Source organism: Tamandua tetradactyla, chromosome 11 (assembly GCF_023851605.1).
Source record: "Tamandua tetradactyla isolate mTamTet1 chromosome 11, mTamTet1.pri, whole genome shotgun sequence".
NCBI lineage: Eukaryota > Metazoa > Chordata > Mammalia > Pilosa > Myrmecophagidae > Tamandua > Tamandua tetradactyla.
In genome coordinates, this window is record NC_135337.1 from 14,106,028 (window position 1) to 14,122,888 (window position 16,861).

The window sequence follows — 16,861 nt, forward strand, 5'->3', positions numbered from 1 at the left end:
TTTTTGCACTTATGTTATTAGGGTGATTGGCCTGTAGGTTTTTTTTCCTCTATTATCTTTATCTGATATTGGTATTAGAGTGATGGTAGCTTCATAAAATGAGCTAGGTAGTCTTCCTTTTTCCTCATTTTTTGGAAGAGTTTGAGCAGGATTGGCATTAGTTCTTTTTGAAATGTTTGCTAAACTTCTGTGAAGCCATCTGGTCCTGGGGTTTCCTTTGAATGAAGATTTTTTTAATGAATGATTCTCTTTACTTGCAATTGGTTTGTTGAGATCCTCTATTTCTTTTCAGATCAGTATAGGTAATTCATATGTTCCTAGGACTGTCCATTTCACCTAAATTGTCTAGATTGTTGGCAAAAAATTGTTCATAATATTCTCTAATGATTTTTAAAATTTCTTCATGATCTGTGGTAATGTCCTCACTCTCATTTCTGATTTTGTGTCCTCTCTCTTTTTTTCTTCATTAATCTAGCTAGGGGACCATCAGTTTTATTGACTTTCTCAAATAACCAACTTATAGTTTTGTTTATTCTTTCTGTTGTTCTTTTGTTCTCCAGTTTGTATATTTTTGCTTTAATCTTTATAATTTCTCTTCTTTTATCTGCTTTAGGGTTCATTTGCTGTTCTTTCTCTAAATTCTCCAGTTAAGCAGTGAAATCCTCAAGTTTTGCGCATTCTTGTTTTTTAATACAGGCCTTTAAGGCAATAAATTTCCCTCTCAGCACTGCCTTTGCCACATCTCATAAGTTTTGATGTGTTGTATTCTCATTATTGTTTGTCTCCAGGTATTTACCGATCCCTCTAGCAATTTTTTCCTTGATGCATTGATTATTTAAGAGCGTGTTGTTTAATCTCCATGTATTTGTGAAAGCTCTGTTTCTTTGGTGATTATTAATTTCCGACTTTATTCCATTGTGATAAGAGAAAGTGCTTTGGATAATTTCAGTCTTATTAACTGTATAAAGACTCAGTTCTTGACTCTACCATCTTGTCTTTTAGTTTTTGTCAGATCTGTTTATTATTTTCTTTCACTTTTTTCCTTTATATTACTTATTTTCATATTCTTCAATTTTGTGCCCTCCTCGGACCTTCTCTCGTCTTTTTTTTTTAAGCTGACAGAACTCCCTTTAGTATTTCTTGTAGGGCAGGTCTCTTGTTGACTCGTTCTCTCGATCTTTCTTTGTCTTTTAAGATTTTAATTTCTCCCTCAATTTTGAAGGATAACTTGGCTGAATAGGAATCCTTGGCTGAAAGCCTTTCTTGTTCAGAATCTTATATTACTGTCTTCTTGCTTCCATGGTGCCTGTTGAGTAGTCTGAAGTCAGACTTACTTGTTTTCCCTTGTAGTTTGCTTTTATTGTGCTACTTTCAAGACTTTGTGTTTCTCTTCAACACCTGGTAGTTTGATTAATGTGTGCCTTGGAGTAGGCCTGTTTGAATTACTCTATTTGAAGTTCATTGGGCCTCTTTGATTTGCATATTTGTGTTTTTATAAGGGTTGAGGTTTTCCCCAAGTTTATCTTCAATTGACTTTCCCAACCCTTTCCTCTTCTCCTTCTGAATATCAATGATTCTTGTATTTGTTTGCCTCTTATTGTCCACCATTTTCCTAAGATCCAGTTGCATTGTTTTCCATCTTTCTTGCCATTTGTTCTTTTGTGCACCCTAGTTCACAAAAAAGTCTTCTGGCTTTTGTCTTCTAGCTCACTTATCTTCCTTCTGTTTCTTCTAATTTGTTATTGTGTGTGTCTAGTATATTTCTAATGTGGTCTGCTGTAGCTTTCATTTGTGTGAGATTGGCCATTTTCTGTTTAACCTTCCAAATTCTTCATTATGCTTTTCTAATGTCTTCCTGATTTTTTAAAAAATATCCTTGACTAGTTGTTCCACATTCTGTGCCCCCTCTGAAAATTTGATTTGATCATTTGGGCCATTTTTGCTTGGGTCTTCATGTGCTTTGTGATATTTTGTGATGTTTGGGGGATTTGTTTATCTTGATATGGTTATTCTGCAAGTTGGTTTACTTAACTCTTCCAAAGTTTTATATTTGCTGGGTTTTCGCTAAAGATTTCCTTTTGCACTTGGTTTGTTGGTATTCTCTGCCAAATCAAGCCCATATCTCATGTGGGGAATACAGTTCAAGAAGCTAGGCCTGGAGGTCCAGGTACTTCATTAGTAGCATGACCGCCCACCACGCAGGAGACCAGGCTTGATTCCTGGCCCATGCCCCAGAAAAAAAGGAGATAATTATAAATAAAATAAAAATATGAAACACAAAAATAAGTACAAGAACAAACCCCACTTCAATAGTACTAGGCCCCAGAATTGAAAGGAGACATCCCCAGATATACTGGATTTGAAGTCAACCTTGTGCCCACCAAAGGAAGAGAAAATTTAAGCAAAAAAAATAAATAAAAATAAATGAATAATAGAAAATATGTGAAATAGGAAATAGAAAATAATAAATGTAGAAAATGTGAAATATCTATAAAAGTAAAAAATAATGAAAAAAGCCATTATTACCTAAAAATGTATAGAAAGAATATATTTTGAAAAGAAAAAAAGAATAGTAAGAAAATAAAATAAAAAATAAATAAAAACTCAGGCAGATAGGGAGTTAGCCTGCCTGCACTTACCATGTCTCCCCAGTAGGTGGTGACTGCGAGGCTCCTCCCCCATCAGGCTCCCTGCTCCCTTGTCTGTAACAGCTGAGTTGCACTTACCTCTTCTCACCAGCAGGTGGAGAACCCGAGGCTCTCCTCCCTCAGCCCTGCCCATCCTGGCTGCAATGGCGAGGATGGCAAGCTTGGTTTGGGTGCTGCTCCCGGCCCAGGGCGGCTGGATGGCAGATATTTGCCAGTGGGACTGGGGCACCAACCAGCTGTGCCAGACACCCTGCCTGCTGGGCTGGTTATTCCAGCCGGGTTATCGTTTTCTGTACCCGGAAGCCCAGCTCCCCACAGGAGACACTGCCTCCAAGCTCCCTGTGGGTGCTGTCCACTACAGCCGGCTCCGAGAGGTCTCTCCAGCCGGAAGCTGGGCAGGCTGGAGCAGAGGACCGTCAGCCTCTTCCTGTCACACCTTCCTGCGTGCCGGAGCCTGCCCCAGTGGAGAGCTTGGTCACTCAGTCCACCCTGCCCACCGACCCAATCCTCTCCTCCCCAAGACTGCCTAAAGACCCTCGTTTATTCACACCCCGGGACTGCAGTCCTAGTCATTCTCTCCCCCTCCCCTGCCTTGTTTCATGGAGCAGGAGTGAACTTGCTCCACTCTGTTATGCCATCTTCCCAGAAGTCCACGTTTGTTTTTATAAAACAAGTAAACCCCACAACAGAATGTTTCCTCGATGTACAGTTTTAAATTGTTTTCATCATTTACCTTATATGATGGTTGTGTACATAAACATAACAATTAACAGCAAACTAGAACCTTCATTTTAAATTTATAGGTGTCAGCTTAACTGCCATTCAAATGTATTTAGCTCTTTGGAATGTCTACTTAATACTGAGTGATTTCTTAAATTTGATTGGCTATCCAGGCCTTGTATTAATCTACCAAAGTTTTAGTGGGGATAAAACAGTGGAATTAACACATTTACTTTTATAAATGCCATAAGTAAGTTTTAAATTACATAATTTTGTTAGCACCCTGAATAAAACAGCTTATAACTTCATTCTGAGTTATTCCACTAAGTATTTAGGAAAATGTATTTCCTTTTCTTACAGAGTTTCTGCTATGGTGCAGGAAAATCTGTTGGTATGCTGAGACATGTGGGTGGTCCTGAGAGAGACCGTCCCCTGGCACTTCACTCAGGTGATAGAAGACATCAGAAGGAAATTGATTATAGACTCCGTGGTGGAGCAGGTGATGCAGATTTCTATGATAGGGGCCAAAGTGGTCCCTTTGAGAAAGGGCCTTATGGCCAAACAGATGAGGGTAGAAGAGATGTTTTGAGAGAAAGAGATGTTGGCTTGAGATTTCAGACTGGCAACAAGAGCCCTGAAGTGCTCCGGGCATTTGATTTACCAGACACAGAAGTGCGAGAGCATCCCGAGGCGGTGCCCACTGTAAGTCAGCAGCTGTTTATTTTGCTGTCTCTTCATACTACACCTAAACGCTTCCTATAGAGGTTTTTTTTTTTTTTAATATTTTTACTCTAAAAGACTTTTACCCTTTATTGTTAATTATATTTTCAGTGATATAACTGGTCATTCTCCCCCACCCCCTTGTGGTCAGGTCAGTACAGCTGCCTCAGAAGAAATAAGATGAGATTTAATTTTTATGTGGACACTATTTAACAGTAGTTTGTCAGGACAAATGATAATTTAAATGAAGTTTCATAGGAAGCCAACAACTGAGTACAACTAGAAAGTCTACATCTGAAGAGTCTCTCTGTAGGTCCTGAGCCTTAGAACCTGCAGTGCGAACCTCTGAAGGCTTAACTGGATGGAAGAGTGGGTTGAGGGATCGATCAAAATCTTGCTTTCCCAAAGTTATTATGCAGTTAGCTGGTTAGATTTTACTTTTCACCTGTGGCATGGTGAGGATTTTTTTTTTTTTTTTTTACCATTATTGGTTATGTAAAATAATATTTTGACTTCCCTTTAGGAATCTGTCTTGTCATTTATTTGCAAAGTTTCAGTTGTAATTATAAACCTTTGAGAAACTGTTATGAACTCAAGGGAGCATAGGAAATGAAAGAATCCCTTCCCATTTTTCCTTAAAACAAGAATAAATAATCTATATGCACCCAGAAAAACTTAAGATGTTCCTTCCACAGCCTTAATAGCCATGGATCACTCATCTCAGAAATCCCCCAGTGGCTTCCCATCCTCCTTGATCTGCCCCTTCCATCGCTGGCTTCCTCTCCTACTCTGCCCCTGTGCTCACTCTTCTTCAGCCAGAAGGACCTCCTCACTGTTGTTTGAACTCGGGGCCTTTGTACTTGTTGTTCCCTGTATCCAGAAAGCTATTGCCTCATGCATTCATGTGGTTCATTTCTTCCTGTCTTTCCTCATATGTCACCTTTTCAGGCCTTCCTAATTTAAACTGAAGCCTGATCCTACCACCCCTATCCCACTTCAGCACTTCTTACTTTCCCTGGTTTGTCTACATAGTCAACACCATTTCACATGCTATATTACAGTTTTCTAGTTTATTTGTTGCATAATTCTGTCCCCAACCTTCCAGTGTTTTTGTTCCAAATCTAGAACATGATTTATGTTCAGTAAATTTTGTTGAGTGAATTATTCCCAATGGGCAAGAGGGGTTAAATAGCAATACTGGTCACCAATTTTCCTGAGCTCTTCTAATAAGCTAGTTCACCATCATCTGAAGTGTCCAACTCCTTCATGTAGAATGTACAGCTCTGTGAGGCTTAATAATATTTATATAATAACAGTACAGCTTTGGACCAGGATTTGAAAGTTAGGACATACGGTCTTGTTAAATATGCTTGATTAGTAAACCTTCACTTTAAAATTAAATAATTAAAATAAAATAAATCTGTACTTTATAGCATAAATTACCCATTTTGGATACAAAACCGCAAGAGACTGATGAAATCCCAAAAGAAAGCACAGTCACAGAGACCAGTACTAAAAGCAGCCAGTTTGCTCAATCTGTCTCTGGCCAAGAGACATCAGGGAGTCTAGAAGTGTCACCTACAGTGGAAAAGGCCCAGCTCAGGACTGAAGCCAAAGGCAGCCCGGAGGAAGGCAGCACGAGCAACCCAGCGAGAACTGCAGCTGCAGCATGCGGAAAGGATGTGGTCGGGAGCCCGTGTGGTTAGAGGAACACAGACATGGACGATACTCTGAGGTCTTCTGTGGGTTTTCTAAAGTACACTCCTCACAACTTTCTTTTCTCCATTAATGTTCAGATATCTACCACTGTAAGATAGCCAGCTTAAGCATTACTATTTTTACTGACTATCAGAATTAACAAGCATGCATATAGATAAAGGCTTCTATTTAATCTCGTCTTCTCTTTGGTATTAAGACATATCCCACAGAGGGTTAATTTGGAACAGAATTTATGGTTTAAGATGAACATGTAGCAGACATCATGAGTCTGGATTTTGAAGGAGGCCAGTTTAAATTAGGGGACATTGAAACGAAATTTTTTTCTGTACAAGCATATATAGGAAAGGAACCAACTAACCAAAGTGCTGTAGCCTAGTGGAAGTCTTGTAATATCTACTGTAGTTAACAGAGGATAATTTGTTAGTTATGCATTGGGTTCAGATAATGTTTCCAAAGTGATTGGATTCTCGGGTGATACATTGGTGGCTCAGTGGCACAATTCTTGCTTGCCACACTGGAGACCTGGGTTTGATTCTCGGAGTCTGCCCATGCCAAAAAAAAGCGCAAAACAGAGATTAGATTCTCAAAAACAACTTTTAAGGAAGGTCCACTATAGTCAAGGTTGCCCTCTTTTGTACTGCAGTACCTTACTGTAGCCAAAGTCTGTTACCAGCATCAGTTGTGCCAAAACCTCAGTTATTTGCATATATGGAGACCTGCACAGGTTAATGTGGCTTTCTAAATCTAATTCAGGTTTCTTATTCTATCTTCATCTCTCACAACTTGTAGTTATCACTGTAAGATATCCAGGAGAATTTAGATAATATAGCTTGTTAAATTGGTAACCTCAGTTTTAGATAGTCAATAGAATTTGAGAATAGCTATGTATTTTCTCCCCACCAAATGCAGTACACTGGCTTTATAAGCCTTATTTTCCAGGCTGCTCAGTATCCCAGCAGTTGAGACTGTTGGCTATTACTGTATCCTATGCTGTAGTAAGCTATAGTGTCTTGGCCAAATGAAATTCTAACTTTTCAATATCTACACACAAAGAATACCATGATTGAGAAACAGTAAGGTATTTTTAACTTAATTGCAGAGACAGGTGATATAAGCAACATTTTAAGTTTTTATGATTTTAAAAGATATTTCTTTTAGATTTTTTGGAGCAATATATAAATTTTGCACGTGTATACACTTGGCTAGGAAGCAAATTTCACATACATCCAGGTGTCCTTTGTCTTAACCATATACACAGTAGAAATTATGTTCAACTGCTTACTAAAAATACCAGTAAGGAATAACGTCTTAACATTTTCATGCTAAAGATACTTGTTTCAGAGAAAAGAGAAAGCAGTTGCTTTTTAAAATGTTTTTTACGTGAAATGCAGACTATATCCCTTTTTGGCTCCCAAAAGCATAAACTAGACACCTGTAACATGTAATATTTTCCAGTTTAATATTATAAGCATCTTCAGTTTTTTTTATCAGAAAGGAAATCATTTTTCCAAGAGAGAGGTTTTTATATTAAAATTTATAACACAGAAGGCATATAACAAATTAAATGGAAGGGTGCCTGGAAGTTTAGATTTGTGAACATGGGAAGGGTTGAATGTGGGGGTGGGGGAGAAATTGATGCATGTAAAGTAGTCCTCTCTGGAGACTAGACAGGTTCACCCTGATTTGGGAATATGTTTCCAAGGTGGTAGCTGTATTCAAGCTGTGATCTGATTGTGAAGAGAAATTAATGTCTCACGTGATAGACTTACCTATCCTTGTAGAGTTAATGCTGCTTGTACTTTTATGTCTTTTTTTTTGCATGGGCAGGCATCAATAATCAAACATGGGTCTCCAGCATGGCAGGCAAGAACTCTGGTGGCCCACCCGCTTTTATGTCTTTTAATCAGTCCTTTAAAGACTGTCTTTTAATAAGTCCAAAAGTAATCCTTTTTAAAATTTACTTATATAAAATTTCATCTTTATCTTTTCATTACAGATATCCATTTGGGGATGAAATCTACTTTTGACAGCTAGCAAAGCAACATGCTAATGCTGTTGAATGATGACAGCAATTCAGGGAAGACTTTGTTAAAGCAAATTGAACATATCAAAGCCAGTTCATAAGTAGAAAAGATAAAGCTGTTTATTGACTAGCCAATATTTATCATTAAAAATGAAGCTTAGTGTGACAAGTTTTTAGGAAAGTCAGAATGGGGATTGGCATCTCTTAAAAGTAACTTCTAAACTGAACAGATAATGCCCAATGTTATAGAATCTAAGAACCATGGTATACACAAAATAAACATTTATTTTTACATTACTGTAGTTTGATAGGCTGTGTCTCCTTTTTGATTATCCTTGTAAGAAAAAGCCCAGAAAATTGTCTGCAGTTTTAAAAGGATGCTGTCCAGGACATCACACTTTAAATGTAAAACACATATACTACACTTGTTAACTTGTTAATACGTTGGCAAAATTTGTCTGATCTAAAAACCTAGAATAATGTGTATTGTTTGTTGTTTTCTTTTTTACTGAGTCCGTAAGTGTCATTACAGATTATGCAACTAAAACGTTTTTCTCCTTTTTTGGGGCCATTTAGAGAAGTGGTTCTCAATCCTGTTTGACCATCAGAATCACCTGAAGGACTATTAGAAAGACCAGAGAGGCCCAGATCCCATCCCACGTCTGCAGAATCAGAAACAACCAGGGTTCGATGCGTTGCCAGCTTGTTCCAGGTGTGGGCATTTGCATTAAGCAGTTCACCTGTTGTCCAGCCCCTGCTGTGTCCTACCCTCTTGTCTTTGTCATGTCCTGTTACGTACTCCTGTGAACCATCTTCATGAGGCCTTTTTTTCTTATTTATTTAAGTTTTTGAGTTTCCATGTTTTCTACTTAAGAGGCCTGGGCTCTTGAAATAACCGTTTTTCTTTTTTAAAACATTATTAGGCCATATAAAAGTTTGTTTTTGCAGCAGTAAATTATACAACAGAAGGAGGGACTTTTAAGAATTTTAAGCCATATATATATATAAAAAAATAGGTAAGGTAGCCCATTACTTACCAAAAGAAGTGGTTTAATTTTATAAGAGATTTGTTTTATACTGGCTTTGGCTTAAAAATACATTGAAAATTATATTTTTCTTTTCCTCTAAGAAAATCCTGATTTTTAATTGTTTTATAAATTTTATTTTTACTAAACAGCATGATTCTCTTATACATAGTTAAGTATTTTACTAAGATCCTTAAAAATTATCTCAGCAGGATAGTTTAAATTATGGTCTCTTCCTGCTTTATAAACATTCAGTAAAGGAATGTACTAGTTGCCCAAAACCACAATTCTAAGCAGTAATTACAAAAATTGATGAAGCACCTTACAAAGAGATACCTCCACCCTGAAACAAGTTAGTGTCCAGAGGAATGTTGATTCATTAATACTAAACTATTCAAGATTAAAATATTTACATCATCCTAAAAAACATTTTATATTATAGTGCTATAAATTCTCCTTTTAAGGAAAAAAGTAGTAAGTTGAATTTCTCTGCAGTGTTTGAAAGGAGATATGGTCACTTAAAAAAGGAATCCATAGTAACTAGTGGTTTGATTTTTGTTCTGAATTTTTAAATTCCAACAAAGCATTGCTTTGCAAAAGTTCTTTTAGCCCAAATTCAGTGTCTCTGTTTTGATCTCTTTGTAAAAGAACTCGCTGTTCATCCATTCTTTTTGCCTGAGATCGTAAAATAAGGCTGAAAAAGTCCTCATCTGGTACTGTTGGTCCCTTTGTGGCAGCCGGTGGTGGTGTACACCTTTGGTCATCTAATCTGGACCCCTGAAGATTTAAGAGACAGGTACAGATACCACACGTAAGGAAAGCAGCACGTTTCATTATGTCAGTCATTCACAATAAGAACGTAGCTTTAAAACATTTCCTTGTTTGCCTCTTCTTTTAGAAATTTACTTTAGACCTGAAACCTAGCAAATTTTCTAATGACTTACAGAATCAGAACGTGGGAAGTATCATGTAGAAAGTATGCAGCTGGTACTAGATCACAAAGTCCATTATTTGGTGACTCAAGCCCATTTTTGAAATTGCTCCCTAGTATATGCCCTCGATGCTATCTATCACAATCTCATGGGGTTTTTTGGGTACATGGTCCAGCAATCGAACCCGGGTCTCCCACATGAAAGGTGGGCATTCTAACTACTAAACTACCTGTGTACCCTATCACATTCTCCTGACAAAAACCTTAAGTCTCTCTGCATACTCAAGCAGCTGGTTATGACTGGACAAAATAACACAACTGCACTGACAGGTCTTAGTTATGTCTGTGAACCTGAAATGGGACCTCAGCAGAGCTCAGCAATCCTATTACTTCTCCTCGGTAGTACTTGCTTGCAGTTTCTCTACGGTAACTATTTTCTACTTTCTTCTCAAATTTAGTGCCTCCAACCCCAGCCTCGGCTAACTGATCCTACTTCTTACTTTGCTGAGAAAATGAGAGCAACCAGAAGAGAATTCCTATTTGTTTCCCTCCAAATTTACATGCCTATACTCTGTTTCCCTCTTACCTCCATAAAAACTGTTTTCCTTCACTGTCCCATACTTTCCTGCACCAGTTCACTGCTCTTCTGTATCGCTTCTACTAGTAGACATGCTGTATTATCTCCTCAAAAAACCCACTCCAGCTATCCAGCTAATGATCCATTCCTCTTTCCCTTACAAGAAACCCCCTTCAAAGCTTTCTACAATTTATCTCCCCTTTTTCATTCTCCATTTTTTTAACCTTTGTCCCCACCAAATCACTGAACCAGCATTTTTCAAAATTTCCAACAACCTTCATATTGCCAAATTTAGTAGCTCAAGTGGTAACCTCTTAGCACCATTTGATCACTCCTTAGAACAGTTTCTTCACTTTGCTTCTACCACGCTACCCTCTCTGGGCTTTCTTCCAACCCTCTGGCTGCTTGTTTCTTTGCTGCTTATCTTCCTCGATCCATCTAGTACATGTTGGAATGTCCAGAGCTTAGTCTTGAACATCTTCCCATTTCCTTCTCTATTCTTTAGGCAATCCCCTCCCAGGGCTTTAATACTAGCGATATGCTAATGACTCCCAAATTTACTTCTCCTTTGGGCTGAGGATTTTCATATACAATTACCTACTCAACATCTCCACTTGAATGTCTAATAGGTTTCCCACATTTAACACCGCTAAAAACAGAACTCTTGATCCCCCACCCCCACCAAACTTGTTTTCAGTATATGTCACCATCATTCACAGTGTTTCTCAAGCCAAAAAGTAGGACTGTCATTGAGTTTCTCCTTTATATGCTTCATCCAATTTAAAGCAATTTAACAAGTCTCATCAACTATAACTTCAAAATATACCCTTATTTTGACTTCTCACCATCACCACCACTACTGCCTTAGTCCAAACACCAGTATCTCTTGCCCAGATTATAGTAGTAGGTTCCTAACTAGTTTTCCTGCTAACCCCATACCACTTTACATTCTTCCACCAGCAACCTGGGTGATCTTTTAAAATGTAAAAGGGTCATGTCATTCCTTTGCTCAAAGTGTTTCATACTCAGTGTCTTATTCTCACGTTTAGAACACAATTCCTCACAATGGCCTACCAGAGCCTATATGACCAGGTTACTTTTCCATCTTCATCTCCCACCTTTCTTCCCTACCCCATGCCAGTCACACTGGCTGCCTTGCCATTGTTTGAACCTGCCAAGTTTTAGAACCCAAAAGGGCACTTGCTGTCTCCTATGTATGGAATGTTCTTTTACTAGATATTCACGTAGTGGAATCATTCACCTTATTCAGGTCTCTGTTCAATTGTCAGTCCAGAAAGGTCCTCCCTCTAGCCACTCCATCTAAAACAGGCAGGCACACACACATCCATCCTACTTGTCCTTCATAGCAGGTGATCACTACTTGACATATATATATACACTTGTGCATGTCTTTCCCACTAAAATGTAGGCTCCATTAAAAAGCAAGTGTATCTCTAGTGCCTAGAATAGTGCCTGAAACATAACAAATACTTGTCTTTCATTGAATGAATGAAAGGTAGGTTACTACCTGTGATCATCTTTTTATGATTGAGTAAATGAGGCACGGACAGAACTAGGATCAGGCAGCTAGAAGATTCACTGCTATTCTCAGAGAACTGTATAAGCCATCAAAGACATTCCTTAACCACTATGTTTAATGATTATTACAACCGCTAAAACATGAAAACTTATCTTGATATCTACATTTCTTCCAAATGGCAAACTCTCTAGGCAGGGTCCCAGCTAGACTCTCTCCATATTAATCACTGGTTGCTTCTGCTGCTACCTCCCTAAAAAGCAAGAAAAGAGGGCTAGTTCTTCTTTAGGTTTCCTTCCATCCTAGCTAGTCTCCACTCCACCACAGCTCAGAGGGGATCATCAGCAACATCTTACCTCACCACCAAAATGAGTACAAGAAAATGAGAAGCTCTAAAAAGAATCTATATCCTTTGTCTGATGGGCCCCTAAATATATGAGCTATATACAGAATGAAAAAACAGATGTAGACTTACTTGACATTTTACAAGGATGTCAAAGAAGTCTTCGTCAAGCTCTGTGTTGTCATTAGTCATCAGGTGGCCAAGCACTGACTGATTATTGTTTTGTGTCAGACGAAGCCCTGGCAAATTACTGAAACTGGCTCTCTGATCATCCAGACGGCGGCTCTGTGAGCTGGCAAGAAGATCCAAAAACTCATCCGTATTGGGGGATACCACAGAAACAGATGGTGCTATGAAGAAATTTAAAAAAACAAAAAACAAAAAGCACCAAAACATAAGCATAGAAATATCTAATCATGTTTATCAAATATATATAGTTCCTTTCTGCCTTGTTCAGCCCCAGCATTGACTCTGTGCAGTTTCAGCTCTGTCAGGGATAGTCACCGATAGGCCTGGGATGGACTAGCTGGGGGTCGTTCTTTTAGAGCAGGGAAGAGTGACCCTCCCAGAGGACTTCAGATGATCTGCTTGGGGGTTATTCAGATGTGACTATATTTCCCTATATCTAATGTCCACCTGAAGTATAATTTTATCAGATACAGGCTTATATTTGGGAAGGTGAATAAACTTTTTCTTACATAATTTATCAAACCAGTGTAAAAAGACAATGTTTTTTATTCTATGCTCTGAAGAGGAATGATTTAGTTAGGAGTTAAAGTGCTACTGGCAAATCTTGGTCTGTGGTAGAGTTAGTTTTTTGGTAGTTGAAATAAAAGCATTTAAGTGACCTGTTTCAGACTTTTCTAAGGCTCAGACAAGCCTTCCCTATGACTTTAGCCTCATGTTCCTTTTCAAAGTCTGTCTTGGCTTTTCTTTTTAATCTCAGATATGAAGTACTTACACTTTACATAGAATTAAAAGCTAGTTACAACTTTGTTTCTTTGCCAGTATCCTTATTTCTTAAAATGGGATTTTTTCCACCCCCAAAGAAACTAGGGAGGGAATATGATAGAACACATTAACTAAAAGTCGGATATATTCAGGGGAACTGAAACAAAACCTTGTTTTGATCTGCATCAGTACTGATATATCTGGATTGAGGCTCATCTACTGTATGTCCTATGATGGAACTAAGTCCTTAAAAATAAATCACATGATCATAAAATTGGGGGAGAGGCACAAATGACCTACTTTGTAGCATCCTTTTGGGGGGAGTGGAAGAAGCTGCTGTTGAAATTATTCGGCACTTCTTTTCTTGTAAGCAACACCTCTGATCATCCATCCTATTACTTTGAAATCGGCTTAATAAGTCAAAGAATCCTTCATCTCCAACAGTATCGGCACTCATTTTCTATAATATGGAGAGGAAGTCTAGTATACTTAAATATTCCAGCATTATCCTGAGATGAACAGTGGGACAACATCAGGACACACTCAAATGCAAAAGGTAAAAGGATGAAGATTAAAAATCAAAACTGACATTTCATTTTCAAGAAGAATACTACAAGATGGTAGTAAAAAGAAAAAGTATAATTTCAACCCAACTAATAAAAGGCATTTCTGCCAGGAGCTGAAGGACCCTGGCTTTCCAGGGAGAGCAACTTAGGGATGTAGATCTAATGCAGGTTGGGAGAGTTGAAGTTCACTGGCAAAGCCCCTTTGTATACATCCAGGCAGGGTAAGGTGTAAAGAACTTCATTTTTTTTTCAAGATACAGAGATTAATTTGATTTTTAAAAATATAACCTCCTTTGTATTTTATTTAATAAAAGTTTCATGTACTCTAAATAGAAAATAAAAATAAAGAAAGTCATTTCTGGCTATTTGTTTTTAATTCATATATTTCTAAGGCTAAAGAAACTTACATCAGACTCATTAGTACAGATAATAAATTAATCATTTAGTATACAAATGTAAGCAATATAGGCATGTACTTCAGGCTCAAAGTTCATTCTAAGCTTTGCCAACAAAATTTAAATAAACTGATCTTTGTAAAAACTTAAACTAAGAAAGCAATGTAATCTACAGTAGTGATTACCAAGACCTTTAATTATATAAGATTTGCAAATCCTAGAAAATATAAACTCCAAATAAATAATGTGAGGGGGAAACCTGTCATACTAATTTGGAAGGCTTCAAAATTAAGATGATGAATTCAATATTTCATACAAGTAATTCATAATGATCTAAGTATTATATAATATAAACATAGTATAGTTTATATTCTTAGAGGAAACAGAGAAAATGTGATATCACAAAAGCATGTGATACTTGGGTTGGCTCCTGAAGTATGAACAGGCACTTGCAAGGTAGAGTCATTTCATGCTGATGAATATGCAATTGCAAAGGTTTGGCATACCAGGAGATGACTCAGCATGACTGGTCTGGCTGACCTGAAGAGTAGGGGTAAGGGAAGAGATGGAAAAGGGCTTTTGTATGCAATGCTAGTGAGTTTAGACTTCTTTCTATGTAAAATAAGAGGAGCACTAGCAGTTTTAAGCCCTTTGTTTTCAGAAACAGAATAGCCCCTCTAGGATTAATAACAGATACATAAGGGAGAGGACTGTGGGTGCCTATTCCAATAGTCTAGTTAGAGATGAAGTATTAGACTTAGGGATCTGCAACAGAGACAGGAAAATAAAGGGACTGTGTGGTTACTGTATTTGGTTAATTTGGAAGAGGGAGTCTAGAGTGATTGAGATAAGGAAAACAGAAGGAAGAGCAGAAGTGGTTCAGACAGTACAGTTTTTAACATGTTGAGTTGAAGGTTTAGGAATAATAAGGATATAGTACAGAGTAGAAAATGAGAACTGCCAACCTTTAGGTGACTGACAACAGAGAGAATGCAAGGGGGAGGATGGGGGGCTAATGAGGAGCAATATAGAAGACAGGAGGACAAAAAGGGGGAGACTCCTGTCTTGGAAACAAGGGAAAATAAAACTTTGAGGCAGAGCTGGTAGTAGGTATGTTTGCTTGGTTACTAAAGCCAACTGGCTATGATAGTTTGGCCAGTTCTGTCCATTCCTCCCTGGTTAGAGTTCCTATCAGATAATTAAAATTAAACTTATCAAGGACTTCACCTATAAACGCATTAATGATGAACAAAAAGACTTTTTCCTAGGTGCAAAAATATTATCTCTAGTTCAAAATTCTGAACATCAAAACAGTACAACTCCAGAAGTATGTATGTACATTTTCAAATTGTGCTAAGTGGTCTTAGTTAAGACCTTAAGCATAAAACCAAGGGGTGCCTGCTTTGAATTTTTGAGCCATTTATATATATCTTGTAACTTTTCCTTTCGTTACTTATATATACGGCCCAGAAAACATATATAAAAAAACGGTGATAAAAATAAAGGCAAAGAATACTTGAGGGGTACAGATAAAATGGAATGCTGACAAGGAACCAAGAGAAATTTCTTACACAAAAAGACTGAAGTTAACTTTTTCAGAGGCTCTGATTGCTTGAAAAATGGAGCTGATAATATGAAATACCTTTGTAGTTTATTTTGATCCTTTTATTCAAGACCGGGACAGAGACTAGTTAGATTAGAGACTTCCCTGATACTAATCAGAAAACACATGGTATTTTTATTTTAGATATTTTAAGTTAATCTGATTCCTGTGCTCATTTTTCATCAAAATAGTTTTCAACCCTATTATAGCTTCAGTAATATGAATAAGTATAAGTTAATGCTAGCACACACTCTTCATTCTAAATTAGTAAAATCCTTGAACATCCAAATTTAATTTGTTCTCATTTCTAATTTGAAAGGATAGTTTTATTGGGAAACCCTGTACTGAAAGAAATGGTAGTGTTTTTGCAAACAAAAGTGACTTGAAACACAAAGACTACTATCACAAATAGTGGAACAACTCATCAACTGAGTAATCAGTGCTTCTCACTTTGAAGAAGTCGGACAAGACAGGGAGATATGGAAGACTTCTTTGCTTAACTAAGATCTTTTATAATATTGTAAAATTATAAAAAATCCAGTATACCTATAGTAAAACTATAACTTAAGTACTTAAAACACACTATTCAAAAACTTATGTTCAGATACCCTCTGAGAATTTGGAATTCGGTGGTCAATGGAATTGCTGGTATCTTGCAGAACTTCAGTGGAGGAGTTAGTCTTGTATTTTTTCCCCTTCAATCTGTTGACAAAGAGTAGCTTTGCAGAAGGTTTGGCAATAAGAGGTTTTTGTTTAGCAAGAATTTCACTGTTCCAGTTCTGAACCTACAAAATTATAAACAAATGGTAAGTGGGACATGAAAAAGGCTATATTAACCTGCCAGCTTCACTCATTTATCAGGGGGTAGGAAAGCAGGGCTGGAGGGAGAGCAAGAGCTGATCTAATAAATTTTTGCCAATATATTTCACTGTTTTTTCAAGAGACAATACCAAATGTATATGGTGGATTCCTCATCAAAACATTAAAATGGTTTTTAAGAACCTAAGAGTAAGAAAACAAAGTCTGCCAAAGCCCCATAAAGACAACATTTCAGTGGTCAGAAAAGGAGTCAAAATTTTAGTCTGGATTTGAGTTACTTAAAA

The 16,861-nt window shown here is 37.5% G+C and overlaps 2 protein-coding genes across 9 annotated transcripts in view; one reads left to right on the forward strand and one right to left on the reverse strand.

Annotated features, from left to right (window-relative positions):
• CLCC1 (chloride channel CLIC like 1) overlaps positions 1-8,127 on the forward strand; it is a 75,549-nt gene extending 67,422 nt beyond the window's left edge. For 2 of the 4 annotated variants that reach the window (XM_077120035.1, XM_077120038.1), the window contains 2 exons: positions 3,729-4,070; positions 5,522-8,127. In XM_077120035.1, coding sequence (XP_076976150.1) covers positions 3,729-4,070; positions 5,522-5,794 — 615 coding nt within the window. In that variant the 3' untranslated portion in view covers positions 5,795-8,127. The remainder of the gene's footprint in view (positions 1-3,728; positions 4,071-5,521) is intronic. The other 2 variants (XM_077120037.1, XM_077120036.1) reach the window with 2 other exon arrangements.
• GPSM2 (G protein signaling modulator 2) overlaps positions 7,929-16,861 on the reverse strand; it is an 84,114-nt gene continuing 75,181 nt past the window's right edge. For 3 of the 5 annotated variants that reach the window (XM_077120031.1, XM_077120032.1, XM_077120030.1), the window contains 4 exons: positions 16,367-16,543; positions 13,495-13,654; positions 12,376-12,593; positions 7,929-9,632 (listed from right to left, as the gene is read on the reverse strand). In XM_077120031.1, the coding sequence (XP_076976146.1) occupies positions 9,396-9,632; positions 12,376-12,593; positions 13,495-13,654; positions 16,367-16,543 (792 nt within the window). In that variant the 3' untranslated portion in view covers positions 7,929-9,395. Of the gene's footprint in view, positions 9,633-11,191; positions 12,154-12,375; positions 12,594-13,494; positions 13,655-16,366; positions 16,544-16,861 lie in introns of those variants that run through there. The other 2 variants (XR_013159226.1, XM_077120034.1) reach the window with 2 other exon arrangements.